Source organism: Eschrichtius robustus, chromosome 2, assembly GCF_028021215.1.
Source record: "Eschrichtius robustus isolate mEscRob2 chromosome 2, mEscRob2.pri, whole genome shotgun sequence".
Lineage (NCBI taxonomy): Eukaryota > Metazoa > Chordata > Mammalia > Artiodactyla > Eschrichtiidae > Eschrichtius > Eschrichtius robustus.
In genome coordinates this window covers 51,151,278-51,166,287 of record NC_090825.1, presented here as the reverse complement: position 1 = coordinate 51,166,287, position 15,010 = coordinate 51,151,278, and the positions used below count along the sequence as shown (strand labels likewise).

Here is a 15,010-nt window from a genome sequence, read left to right as displayed (position 1 = left end):
AAGTTCTGGGGATCCAATGCACAGCATGGTGATTTTAGTTAATAATACTGTATTGTATACTAGAAATTTGTACATCTCATGTTCTCACCACATACACTAACACAAAAAGGTAACTATGTGATGTGGCAGATATGTTACTTAACTTGATTGTGGTAATCATTTCACAATGTATACATATATTAAGTCATCACATTGTACACCTTTAAAAAAAATCATGTTGTATAATCTAAATATATACAATTTTTGTCAATCATACCTCAGTAAAGCTGGGAAAAAAAATACTAAGAATTTCCCTTTAACTGTGAACACCATTTTAGTTGAGAGCCATATCTGAGGCTGTGCTCCCACTTGCTCATTTTTATTCATTTGCTTTTTAATTTTGGAAATCATGTCTTTTTTTTTAAATATTGATATGACCATTACAAGATCTAGAAATATTATCACTCGTTTAAATCATATAATCAGAGAATTAAGATGAGGTTCTCTGAATTAAATTTTTAAAACCTTGACTTTATTCATTTAAGAGCTTTATTTAAATTAGTTTTCTCAGGCTTCTTGTTAGCCTTTGCAATAATAATTCTATTTCTCACCTATTCAATTAAAAGAATTGCTCTAGTTATTTTTTCTTATTATTTTCCTATTCTTTTTTCTTTCTTATTGTATTCTCATAAATAGGAAAATAATTTTTTAATGTTGTAATTAAGTTTCATCATCACCTAACTTAAGAACCTTATTTCTTCTTTCATTGTTATATTATATCCAGATGTTTTCTGTTTCTTCCATTCACCTGGTCATGGATTATAATTTATCATTTATTCTTTCTAATGTTTTTGTACTTTCACTCTTCTGTAAAATTTGAGCTTTTGATTCTTCAAAACTTCTTTCCAGAAACAAGTCTGACTTTTCAGTGTCTACTGTGTTTCTCGGCTCTGTTGACAGTTATTTGAGTCTTCTCTGACTGAACTACCTGTCTGATTCAATTTCCTTCCTGCCTGCCATAGCAATTATTAATAATGGTCTTTACAGATGTCTTCTTTTCTCTTTTTCTTTTTTGTCAGCTCGATTTTTTTTTGTTTTGGAGAGGCGGTTGTTTTTGTTTTGGTCTGGGTGGTTTTATTCCTTAAATCTTCCCCTGGTAATTTTCTGTTTGTTTAGTTATCTATTTGGAGAACTCTCACTGTACCCTACTACTGGTTATTTTGTATTCTCTTTCACATCTTGCTTTTGACTCAAAGTGCTGTTTTCTGATACCTTGAACTTCATTACTCAAATCTAAGAGTTACTAGTGACATTGATAACACCATCACTGAAAGCTGGCTGGAAGGCTTTGTGGAGAAAGTAGAATTTTGAATAGACATTAAAAAGTGGTGGAATTCCCTGGCGGTCCAGTGGTTAGGACTCAGTGCTGTCACTGCTGGGGCCCCGGGTTCAGTCCCTGCTGGGGGAACTAAGATCCTACAAGCCAGACCGCATAGCCAAAAAAAAAAAAAAAAAAAAAGTGATTTGAATAGAAAAAGAAGGGAAGAGAAAGTATTCCAAAAAGGCGAGGGAGGATATGAGAAGATTCAGGATATGAAGGAGGTATGAGTGGAAATGGGAAAGAACTGCTCAGGAAATAAAGATAATAGTCAACAGAAACCATGTGGTTATATGCAAAGAATAATAAAGTTGGAAAGCTAGGAAGCTAAGCTGCCTGAGGATTCAAATACCAGATGAATAAATGTGAGGGTAAAGAGATCAAAGATGAGAAAATGCAAGACCAGGTAAAAGGCAATTACAATCACGTCGGTGACAGTCAAGGCAGTCTGGGGAAGAAACTGGTAAATTTGGTTTTTATCAGTTTAGTTGCAGCTGACAGTAGAAGATTTGAGTAGAAAAGTCCACTAGGCAATTAGATATGTAAATTAGAGCTCAAAAGAGAAGAAATGGCTGGAATTCTATATTTGACAGTCACTTGGTTGGAAGTAACAATTGAAAAGTAAAGACAATAGAGAACTAAAGGCAATCTTAGGGAATACCCATATTTAGAGGATGAAAGAAAGAAGTGAAAACAGCCAAGGAGACCAAAAAAGACCAAAGTATTATTTGCTGAGATAAATATCTCTGTTAAAGACATAAAGATTAAAAAAAAAAAAGATACAGAGATTTATTGAGGGGGGAAGGATTTTTATCTCCTCTCTCCATTTCCTGACACACAGCTCAAGATGGTATCATTTATATCAACTCCCAGCATCCATTACCACTATTTAATACCAGTCTTCAATGTTATGGAAAAATACACTGCAGTTTATTTTATTTTATTTTTATTTATTTATTTTTGGCCACACCGTGCGGCATGTGAGATCTTAGTTCCCTGACCAGGGATTGAACCCATGACCCCTTCAGTGGAGGCACAGAGTCTTAACCACTGGACCACCAGGGAAGTCCCTGCAGTTTATTTTTAAATTAACAAAATTTCTCCTACAGAATAAAATTCAAGAATTATGATTACCTTCCAAACAAAGCTGAATGAAATTTCTGCAAGCTTTAGGAGCTTCTTTTGACCACAACTCTATGTCAATATCTCCAGCTGTAGTTTTCAATAAAACCTGTAGAAAGCATACAAAATCACTATGTTAATTATCATTTTGCTTAATGATGAGTTGATTGGCTGCTCATCTTAAAGTATTCACTACTGAATTTTCAATTTTAAAATAAAAATTAGAAACTTTGCTTGGTTTTGGTTATACTCAAAAAATTTCAAATATTCAGTACAAGTCACTGTACATTTATACCTTTCAAATACCATTTTCAGAAATAATTTCGGCTTTAAGAAAAAATAGCATATATGTTTTTGAATCACAGAAAAAAAACCTCATTCATTTAAAAATCAGTAATATAAACTTGTTTTAATTTAAAAAGTGTTCTACAGCATTTCTTCCAATAAAATTGGTGTAGCAAATTACGAAATTAAAGAACAATCCCATGAAATTACAGCACTGTAGGACAATTTTACAATTACCTTTTAACATATAAACACTCTACTTTTTCATTCAAAATCACGCCATTCCTAATTTACAAAGGAACATTCTTAATCTAATTCTGGGTTGTATATTACTAAAATGGTGTGTCTTAAAATTACTGTCTATGGTAAATGGAATCCTTTGATAGCCTTCTTTCCATAGCTCATGAAGGCAGTTACTCCTTGGTGCAACCAGCCATCTTGCAACAACCAAAATCCCTACTGAGCCCACAGGAGGAGACAGCTTATAACAGTCTTATTAATAACCACAAATAACCAAAAAGAACGGAAAGCTCTAAATTTGAATACTGTGGCACAGCTGGAATCCAACTTCTCTAGTATCACTCCCCCCACACACCCACCCCACAGTGTGCCAAAGTAGATCAGTGTCAATCTGTGATGAATGGGCAATGATATATGACCATCACCGTCACTTTTGCTATAATTGCCTTTCAGTTTCTGTTTCAGAAGCTCAAATTAATTGCCATAATTTATGTAACACTGATGAATTTATTGTATCTTTTTGGGTTTTTACTGGCTACATAGTTCTCTTACAATTATGCTCCATGGGGGTGGAAGAGGTGAAAATATCTATACTGTGGTAGCTTTTAAAATGGTTCTTAACCCTTAAAGAAATATAAAAGAACTAAAAATGCAAATGTGCATGATTTTCTCAATCCATTACACTTTCTCTACAAAAAGAAGGGAACATTTGTTGAGTGCCTTCCAGGTGTTAGCTTCTGTGCCACTTTACATATCCTATCTCATTTAATCCTCACCTACAAGATAGGGATCATTACTCTTATTATACTTATGAAGAAACAGAGACTCAGATAAAGTAAATTTATCCAGGGTCTCACAGTGAACAATTTAAGCCAAAGGCTGTCTGCTGCAAAGCCCATGCCTTTTCTATCTCACTGTACTGCCTCCAAAAAGTTCACCATAAATTCCATACTATACTGGAAAAATAGTCCATCAAGCTCTAGGGCCCTGCCACATGTCGCAAAATAAACCCCCAAGTTACCTGGTCACAACTGATTTGAGTAGAGAAAAGTGCCTAAGTCAAAAGCATTCATATATTGGTTGGACATGAGCAAGGCCTTCTAACTTGGCTTGGCATGAAACAATGCCCAAAAGAGATTCTCCATATTGAATGTTGACACACCAATCCAAGTGGATTCTCATTCTCCCAGAAAATATACATGTGGGATGCAAAATGAGAGGCTGAGTAACTCCCTCTACCTCAGATTGTATTATCTAAAACAACACTGTGTAACACGTTTTGATTTTCCACGAGGCCAGATATACATCCCAATCTTAGAAGTACAGTATACATAACAAATGTCCTTCCTACCTCATTATCCCCTTGTATACTTGAAATAAAGTTCTACTGTTAAAGAGAACCTAGACATGTTTCCATATTTCCTATCCCCTGGCAACCACTAATCTACTCTCTGTCTCTATGGATTTGCCTATTGAACATTTCATATTCAGGCATACCGCTGAGATATTGCAGGTTTGGTTCCAGACCATTACAGTGAAATGAATATTGCAATAAAGTGAGTCACATAAAGTTTTTGGTTTCTCAGTGCATACAGAAGTTATATTTACTCTATATTGTAGTCTATTAAGTATGCAATGGCATTATGTCTAAAAAAACAATGTGCAAACCTTAATTTTAAAATACTTTATTACTAAAAACTGCCAATCCTCATGTGAGCCTTTAGCAAGTCATAATCTTTTCCCTGGTGGAGGTTGTAAAATATTGCAAGAATTACCAAAATGTGACACAGAGACACAAAGTGAACAAATGCTATTGGAAAAATGATGCCAAGAGACTTGCTCTTGTATGTATAAGTGAATCACTTTGCTGTATACCTGAAACTAACACAACGTTGTAAATCAACAATGCTTCAATTAAGAAAAACAACTGAACAACCAATGGATCATTGAAGAAATCAAAGTAGAAATAAAAAAATACTTAGGGACAGAAATAGCACACACCAAACCTTATGGGATGCAACAAAAGTGGAAGCAACCTAAATATCCATCGACAGAGGAATGGATAAAGAAGATTTGGTACATATATACAATGGAATATTACTCAGCCATAAAAAGGAACGAAATAGTGCTATTTGCAGAGACATGGGTAGACCTAGAGATTGTCATACAGAGTGAAGAAAGTCAGAAAGAGAAAAACAAGTATTGTATAATATTGCTTACATGTGGAATCTAGAAAAATGGTAGAGGTGAATGTATTTGCAAAGCAGAAATACAGTCACAGATGTAAAGAACAAACTTATGGTCACCAAGGCGGGGAGGAGTGGGTGGGATGAATTGGGAGACTGGGATTGACATATATACGCTACTATGTATAAAATAGATAACTGATGAGAACCTACTGTATAGCACAGGGAACTCTACTCAATGCTCTGTGGTGACCTAAATGGGACGGAAATCTAAAAAAGAGTGGATATATGTATATGTATAACTGATTCAGTTTGCTGCACAGCAGAAACTAACACAACATTGTAAAGCAACTATACTCCAATAAAAATTAATTAAGAAAAAAAAGAAATACCACACACCAAACCTTATGGGATGCAACAAAAGTGTTTCTAAGAGAGAAGGTCATAGCAATACAGGCCAATCTCAAGAAACAAGAAAATCTAAAACAATCTAACTTTACACCTAAATGAACTAGAAAAAGAAGAACAAATGAAGCCCAAAGTTAGTAGAAAGAAGGAAATAATAAACATCAAAGTGTAATAAATGAAATAGAGACTAAAAAACAATAGAAAAGATCAATAAAACTAAGAGCTAGTTCTTTGAAAAGATAAACAAAACTGACAAACCTTTAGCCACACTCACGAAGAAAAAAAAAAGAGAGGACTCCAATAAATAAAATCAGAAATGCACGAGAAGTTACAACTGATACCACTCAAACACAAAGGAGCAAAGAGACACTCTGAACAATTATATGCCAACAAATTCGACCACCTAGAAAAAACAGATAAATTCCTAGAAACATACAATCTCCCAAGACTGAACCATGACAAAATAGAAAATCTGAAGCGACCAATTACTAGTAAGGAGATTGAATCAGTAATCAAAAACTCCCAACAAACAAAAGTACAGGACTAGATGGCTTCACTGATGAATTCTACCAAACATTCAAGAAAGATTTAATACCTATCCGTCTCAAACTCATTTTACAAAGCCAGCATTACCCTGATAACAAAACCAAAGACACCACAAAAAAAGAAAATTACAGGCCAATATCCCTGACAAACATATATGCAAAAATTCTCAACAAAATATTAGCAAATCAAACGCAACAATACATTAAAAGGATCACACGGGATGATCAAGTGGGATTTATCCCAAGGATGCAACAGTGGCTCAATATCCACAAATCAACCAATGTATTACACCACATTAACAAAATGAAAGATAGAAATCATATGATCATCTCAATAGATGCAGAAAAAGCTTTGGAAAAAATTCAACATCCATTTATGATAAAAAGTCTCAACAAAGTGGGTATAGAAGGAATGTACTTCATTGTGATTAATGTGATATATGACAAACCCACAGCTAGTATCATACTCAATGGTGAAAAGCTAAAAGCTTTTCCTCTAAGATCAGGGACGAGACAAGGGTGCCCACTCTACCCACTTTTATTCAACACAGTATACCAGTAGTCCTAGCCACAGCCATTAGGCAGGACAAAGAAATAAAAGGCATCAAAATTGGAAAGGAAGAAGTAAACTGTCACTATTTGCAGTTGACATGATACTATATAGAAAACCCTAAAGACTCCAGCAAAAAACTGTTAGAACTAATAAATGAATTCACTAAAATTGCAGGACACAAAATTAATATACAAAAATCTACTGCATTTCTATACAGTAATAATAAACTATCAGAACGAGAAATCAAGAAAAGAATCCCATTTACAACTGCACCAAAAAAAAAAAACCCCCAAAACAAAAAACCTAGGAATAAATTTAACCAAGGAGGCAAACGATCTTTAAAATACAAGACATAGATGAAAATATAAGACATAGATGAAAAAACTGAAAAAGACACAAAATAAGTGGAAAGATATTTTGTGCTCATGGATTGAAAGAATATTGTTAAAATGTCCATACTACCCAAAACAATCAATAGATTCAGTGCAATCCCTATCAAAATTCCAATGGCATTTCTCACAGAACCAGAACAAATAATCCTAAACTTTGTATGGAACCACAAAAGACCCCAAATGGTCAAAGCAATCTTGAGAAAGAATAACAAAACCAGAGGTACCATGCTCCCTGATTCCAAACTATATTACAAAGCTATAGTAATCAAAACAGTATGGTATTGGTATAAAAACAGACACATAGATCAATGGAACAGAATAGAAAGCTCAGAAACAAACCCACACATACACAGTTAATTAATTTACAACTAAGGAGGCAAGAATACACAATGGGGATAGGACAGTCTCTTCAATAAACTATGCTGGGAAAGCTGGACAGATGCAAGTAAAAGAGTGAAACTGGACCACTATCTTACACCATATATAAAAATAAACTCAAAATGGATTCAAGACTTGAATATAAAACCTGAAGCCATAAATATTCTAGAAGAAAAGATAGGCAGTAAGCTCCTTGACATTGGTCTTAGCAATTTTTTTTTTTTTTTTTTTTTGTATCTGATCCAAAGGCAAGGGCAACAAAAGGAAAAATAAACAAATGGGACTACATCAAACTAAAAAGCTTCTGCACAGCAAAGGAAACTATCAACAAAATGAAAATACAACCTACTGAATGGGAGAAGATATTTGTAAATTATATATCTGATAAAGGGTTAATATCCAAACTATAAAAAGAACTTATAGAACTAAGTAACATAAAAACAATCTGATTAAAAAACGGGTATAAGGATCTGAATAGACATTTTCCCAAAGACATACAGACGGGCAATAGGCACATGAAAAGATGCTCAACACCACTAATCATCAGATAAATGTAAATCAAAACCACAATGAGGTATCACCTCACACCCAATAGAATGGCTATTATTAAAAAGATAAGAAATAACAAGTGTTGGCAAAGATGTGGAAAAAAGGGAACCCCTGTGTACTGTTGGTGGGAATATAAATTGGTGCAGCTACTATGGAAAACAGTGTGGAGGTTCCTCAGAAAATTAAAAATGAACTACTGTACTAACCAGCAATTCCACTTCTGGGTATTTATCCGAAGAAAATAAAAACACTAACTAGAAAAGATATATGTGCCCCACTGTTCACTGCAGCATTATTCACAATAGCCAACATATGGAAACAACTTAAGTGTCCATTGATGGATGAATATAGATACACACTAGAATACCACTCAGCTATAAAAAAGAAAGGAATATTGCCATGTGCCACAACATGGATGGAGCTTGAGAGTATTGTGCTAAATAAGTCAGACAGAGAAAGACAAATACTGCATGACTTCACTTACACATGGACTCTAAAACACAAAACAAACAAAACAAAACAAAACCTAGACTCTTAGATACAGAGAATAGACTGGTGGTTGCCAGAGGTGAGAAGGAGTGGAGGTAGGTGGGAGGTGAGTGGGTAGAATGGGTGAAGGGGATCAAGAGGTACAAACTTCGAGTTAAAAAATAAATAAGTCGGGCTTCCCTGGCGGTGCAGTGGTTGAGTCTGCCTGCCAATGCAGGGGACACGGGTTCGAGCCCTGGTCTGGGAAGATCCCACATGCCACGGAGCAACTGGGCCCGTGAGCCACAACTGCTGAGCCTGCGCGTCTGGAGCCTGTGCTCCGCAACAAGAGAGGCCGCGACAGTGAGAGGCCCGCGCACCGCGATGAAGAGTGGCCCCCGCTTGCCGCAACTGGAGAAAGCCCCCGCACAGAAACGAAGACCCAACACAGCCAAAAATAAATAAATTAATTAATTAAATAAATTAAAAAAAAAAAAAGAAAGCCGAGAGGGTTGCACTAAGTAGAAGAATTACTAATCTAAAAAAATAAATAAATAAAAAATAAATAAATAAGTCACGGGCATGAAATGTGCAGCATGGAGAATACAGTCAATAACGTAGTATTAACTTTATATGCTGACAAGTGGTAACTAGACTTATTGTGGTGACCATTTTGCAATGTATCCAAATGTCAAATCATTATACTGTAACACGAAACTAATATAATAGTGTATGTCACATATACTTCAATAAAAAAAAACAGGGATAATAATATCCTCATAGGTTTGTTGTGAGGACAAAATGAGTTATACACAGACTGCTTAGAACAGTACCTGACAAATAGTAAATGTTCAAAATATGATAGCTATTATTGTTGTAAATATTATTCTTATAAAATTTTTTGACCACAGGAAACTTATTCCCAGTAAAAAGAACGCATATATGGTTGGGCCACCTTGTTTACCAGGTTTTCTTAATCTTTTAAGAAGATTAACTACTGAATTAAAAAAGAAGGCACATGGCTCCTCCTTTGGCCATGCATTCCCATTAGCCATAACTACTATGTCAAGCATCAGTGGCTCTTTTTCTTAAAGCTTACAAGTAAGACAATACTTTGATAATAAAATGTCTCTTAAGAATAAATATATGGGTTAATATAAAATTTAGATTAAATCATCATAATATGTGGAAATTTCATTTTCAGTAGATAAGAAAATTTCTGTCAAGGGTTACATTTCTGTGCCTCATCCTCAAAGGCCAGAGTTATAACATAACACAGCATATTTACAGACTACTGCCAGGGGTTAACCACTGGTATAATGTGTCAATTACTTCCCAAGTTGATACTATACTCTTTGAAGAGAGAAATTTTGTCCCACATATTTGGAATATCTCTGAATCCTTTCAGTACCTAATGTAGCATTAGACAGTACAGCCACTAAACAAACATTTCATTAAGGAAACTTTTCATTACATCTGCTTTAAATTCCTTCCAGGCCAAAATTCTTGCCATGCTCTCTAGGGTACAAAATTTTGAAGCCTCAATGTCTTCAATCAGTCTTATTATGCTGGAAAAAGTCCCAAACTGGTTTTGAAGGAAAACTTGGGCTATGTCTCATATTCTCCCTCAGCCCAATTCTGTTCAGAAGGACAATATTCACTGCAGTTTGCATACACTTATTTGCATGATTATTTCACCACAGTATATTTCACTCAACTTACTCTCTGATAATAGGGACAATGCTGGTTTTTCTTTCCATTGTGTCCCTAAAACCTAGCATAGAGCCTGGCCTATCCTAGGTGCTCAGTAAATATTTGTTGAATGAAAGATTTCTGTTCAGGCATATATCTTTGTTAAAGCTTCTCATCTTTATGACCATGTTGAATCTTCCTCCAGAGTAAAACAACTAAGTCTGCCCTTGACAGTAGAAGTATAACCTCAAACTCACTGATGCTTAATACTTCTCAGAAGTTAAGAGAAATACAGTATTAATTCATCCACCCATCCATTCAGTACATATTTGAACTGCTGCTACCATGTGTCAAGCACCATTCTAGATGTCTGTCTCTGCCCTCATAATGCTCATTCCACGGGCGAGGGTAGTGGAGGAGGATACAACAATAAAAAATAAGTACTGAAAAAGTAAAAAAGTACTGGAGAAAAAACTAAAGAGGTTAAGGAGGCCAGGGAATGCTGGAATGCAGGATATGAATGAGGTTTGCTATATTATAGAGAGTTGATAGGAAAGCCCTCTCTGCTAAAATGCCATTTGAGCAGGCTAGAGTATACTACAGAAAGGAACAACAAGTGTGAACTCCCTGCCTAGCAGGATGGGCAATGTATTCCATCTCTACCAGTGTTTGTCAACTGGGGGTGATATCACTCTCAAGAAACATTTGGAAGTAAGAAGAGATAGATATTCTGGGTTTTCACAATGATGTAGGGTAGGAATGAGGAGGGGGAAAAGTGCAAACAGCAGAACTGAAAGAACTGCTCTGCCCAAAATACCCACTAAAATGTTTGCCGGGGGTATCATTTACAGCATTTTTGCTTTTGTTTTCAAATTGCTCTCACTGTGTTACAAAATGTAAATAAACAAGATTGCAACATAATTGTACCTGATACAAATTCAGTTTATCCTAATTCACCTCTATGCTTTCATTCTCATTTTATTTTCTCCATTATGCTGGTTCATCATATTTTGTGTGTGATACAGACTAGGTCCCAGTTCAAGAATTCAAGGGATACTTATTCCATTATTGACTCTGCCTCATACTACATATAAACGCTTTAAATAGGAATTGACATACCTTGACCATCAAAATCAATCAGGAAATTATTCTCTAATTCTAATGTGGGAACATTTTCCATTCCCCACTTTCGCTGACAAAGACCAGCTCAAACGACACTTCGTCCATGAAGCCTTTCCCTACTTTCCCAGTTGCTAACTTCTCAGTACTACCAAAGCAATATGCTCCTCTCTCCATTAGAACGCCTACCAAACATATAGGGTTTTTCTTTACCTGCCTGCCTCTCAAACTAAACCATTAGCTCTTCTAAGGCAACAACTAGGTTTTTTCCATCCATCTTTATATCCCCAGCACCTGGTGCCTAGTAGGCATTCAATAAAGGATTGTAGAACAAATGGAGAAAGAGCGATCGCCAAATTAAGCAAAAAAAAAAAAAGTCAATTTAAAAAATATACTTGGCTTTTTACCTACGACCCTAGAAAACGCCTGTAGAGTTAGGTTGAAGCCAAGTAGGGCCAGGAGGTTGGTAGATGGAGGAATCTCCACTTGAGGACTTTTCCAATTACGTGCTGAGAAGTGCCAGTATATGGCTTTCGATGCAATCCTGTTCAGAGGCAGGGGTAAGGACAAGACTTCTAATCTCTTCCAACCCTACGACCCCAGAATTCCTTTAATCAGTGAGATATCGCTTTGGGGAGCCCAGGTACCCTAGATGACGCTCACCTTCCCGTTCGTGGGAGGCTCCTGGATGTAAATGTTGCTCATGCTGGTCAGCGCTCAGGACTCTGCTCCTAAGTGGGGATGAGAGCGAACGGTCGATAACTAAAGCTGTCCACCTATCGGTACACGCTTCCTTAAATCGGGAGGTCGTGGAAAGCTCCAACCTGTCAAAATCCCGCAAGACAGCGACACCAAACCCTCTCTTTTCCTAAAGCTAGCGCCTCACGGATGCTGCCATGTTGCTCCCGGACCCGAGCACCGCTAATCCTGAGAAGGGGGGAATTCCAGTGGCCTCCAGGGAATCGAGAAAAAGATTATTAAGCCCCTATAGATTAATTTAATTTGTATTAAAATTTTTAAAACAACAATCCTTAAGTCTTGGTGTTGCTTACTTCACTCCACGCGTGTGCAAATCCATTAACCCCCTGGAATCTGGTAGTAATGGTTCGGACCGAGTGATGTCTACAATACAATTCCCCCAGAAACTACAGCAGCAGCTACTTGGTTCCGCTTTCGCCGGAGACTTTTAGGGCCTTCCCCGACTGTCACCTGGGTGCCGCGGCGCGGGTGGGAGGAAGAGGCAGTCCTAGCTGTGTGTTGTCCTCGCGGCCAGCGGGAAGCGAGTGCCCTCTCGAAAGCCCAGGGGTCCCGCGACCCCTCTTACCAGCGCCATGGCAGTTCCAGGTAAAGACCCAGGGTCTGGGCGAGGGAGGGAGCGGGTAGGGTAGGGTGGAGTGCGCAGGGGTAAGGAGTAGAGCTCAAAGGCTAAGGCGTTAAAATTAACAGGTTCGCTTGGTTTACAGGAAAAAGTTTACAGTTCAAAAATAAACTCTGAAGGAAAGAGAGAAGGAAAGAAACTATCTCCCCCACTCCAGTCAAGCTCCCAGAGCACCGGATGGACCACAGGGAAAGTATATATAGGGTGGGGGAGGGGGAGGGGTGTTGCAGACAGACTAGTAACTGTAGGCCTAGGAGGCTGTTGGCCGAGGAAAACTGACCTTTAGTTTTGAAAATAAAATTGAAAATAAAATTTGAGGTGGCAACACCTGCGAACCCAAGTAACCAGAGGCATTGTTTGTACTGGAAGGGCCGAAATGGGCGTCTGGGGTTCTACTTCTCTCTCTTCCTTGTTGTATGTAGTTGCTGTGTGGGCTTGGACCGGTCGCTTTGCCCTTCTGGGCCGCAGTTTCTGAATCTGTAAAAGAAGGAGATTTGTTGACTTCTGCGTATGGTTCCTTCCAGCACTGGTTGCAGGAGATATTTGGAGAAATATACACCACTCCCCCCGACCCCACACTCACACAACTTGGAGATTCACAATGCCTATAGTATAAAAAAGATGCTGAGAATTGCTATGGTTCAGAAGCAACTTTGTTTCCCAGTATTATTTGACCACGTTTGTTCTGTGGCAGCCTTTACTGAACTGTATGTTACAGATAGGTGTTATGGGAGGGTAGTGCTGTTCTACCAACTGCAGTTTTAGGAGGAGCACGGGGGGGTGGGGGGTGGGGGGCGGGGCATTGTAGGAGAGGAAAGATACACTCATTCATACACATAACTTTTTTTTTTTTTTAAAGAGGAGATTTTTTTTAAAAAAAGTTATTTATTTATTTATTTATTTATTTATGGCTGTGTTGGGTCTTCGGTTCTGTGCGAGGGCTTTCTCTAGTTGCGGCAAGTGGGGGCCCCTCTTCATCGCGGTGCGCGGGCCTCTCACTATCGCGGCCTCTCTTGTGGAGCACAGGCTCCAGACGCGCAGGCTCAGTAGTTGTGGCTCCATACACATAACTTTTTATTAAAGGCGTACTGCATGCTAGGCACTGGGAATACAGTTGCCCTTCACACAGAACTTACAATTTAGCAGTGAAAAGAAAGTACCAGAAAGTCTGACAAGTGTAAGGCAGGGAAAATACAAACCCTTGAGGAGCACATGGTAAGGGCACCTAACAGGAGACTGGAGGGGCCAGAAGGACTTTCCAGAGGATGTGGCATTTAGGATGAGACCTGAAGAATTGTGGGAGGGGGAGTTGTATCCAGAGGGACTGGATATGTAAAGGAAGAAGAAATGTGTGAGAAGACGAAGTGAAAGATGTGCACTATGGATGGAACTCAGAATACAAATGGAAGAGAAGTGAGAAATTAACTAGAGAGATAACAGTAGCTAATATTTACTAAGCATTTACTATGTGTCAGATGTGTCAGACACTGTGTCAAGCGTTGTATTTTATCTCATTTAACATTCGCACCCACACTGTGAGTTCGGTGTTGCTATTTCCATTCTACAGATGAGGATACTGAGGGACAGAGAAATCAAGTAACTTGACTGAGATAGCTAGGAAGTGACGGGTCACTCTGGCTCCTCTAGACCCCATGTGCTTATCCATTTTGCTGTGTTTTGGTATAATTTACAAGGCAATTTCCAGTGCTTACAGGATGTTTTAAGCCATGACAAGGAGTTTGGATGTTTTCCTAAGGACCATAGTAAGATATTTAAGGATTTTAAAACATATTCACATTATGGAGAGAGCATTCTGGCTGCACAGTAGATTGAAGGAGAGCTAGTTTGGAGACAGTCACCAGTTAGGAGTAACTCTGGTAAGCTGTGATGATGCCTCAGGGATGGTCTCATTAGAAAAGGAGAGAAGCAGATAGATTGGAGATATATTTCTGGTGGTAGAATCACTGGGAATCAGTGATATATTCACTGTAGGTGAGTAAGATTGGAAATGAGGTATACCTGGGTTTCACTGTTAGGCAGTTGGGTGGGGCTATTTACTAATATAGGCAAAACCTGAGAAGGAACAGTATTTAGGGGGGATGATGATGATTTCAGTTGGGGCTTGTGTTGAGGTGTACTCAAGGAATGGAAATATCTAATAGTAAGAGATAGGAATGGAAATATCTAATAGACACTAAGAGAGAAAATTTGTAGCTTAGGAAGGAAGCCAGAATCAAAGAACAATTTGGTGTCATCCACACATGTAATAGGCCATGGGAATGGAAGCCTTTGCTCAGGTGGAGTGCATAGAGTGTGAAGGGAAGGTCTGTGGCTGGAG

The 15,010-nt window shown here is 37.8% G+C and overlaps 2 protein-coding genes across 6 annotated transcripts in view; one reads left to right on the top strand and one right to left on the bottom strand.

Annotated features, from left to right (window-relative positions):
- Positions 1-12,365, bottom strand: part of CWC27 (CWC27 spliceosome associated cyclophilin) — a 227,022-nt gene extending 214,657 nt beyond the window's left edge. Inside the window, exons 1-3 of one of the 2 annotated variants that reach the window (XM_068535403.1) lie at positions 12,347-12,365; positions 11,958-12,025; positions 2,492-2,588 (exon numbers count right to left, since the gene is read on the bottom strand). In XM_068535403.1, coding sequence (XP_068391504.1) covers positions 2,492-2,588; positions 11,958-11,999 — 139 coding nt within the window. In that variant the 5' untranslated portion in view covers positions 12,000-12,025; positions 12,347-12,365. Of the gene's footprint in view, positions 1-2,491; positions 2,589-11,957; positions 12,026-12,118; positions 12,202-12,346 lie in introns of those variants that run through there. The other variant, XM_068535402.1, reaches the window with a different exon arrangement.
- An 89-nt stretch (positions 12,366-12,454) lies between these two features.
- Positions 12,455-15,010, top strand: part of SREK1IP1 (SREK1 interacting protein 1) — a 57,010-nt gene continuing 54,454 nt past the window's right edge. For 3 of the 4 annotated variants that reach the window (XM_068535398.1, XM_068535400.1, XM_068535397.1), the window contains exons 1-2: positions 12,455-12,638; positions 12,758-12,865. In XM_068535398.1, the coding sequence (XP_068391499.1) occupies positions 12,850-12,865 (16 nt within the window). In that variant the 5' untranslated portion in view covers positions 12,455-12,638; positions 12,758-12,849. The remainder of the gene's footprint in view (positions 12,639-12,757; positions 12,866-15,010) is intronic. The other variant, XM_068535399.1, reaches the window with a different exon arrangement.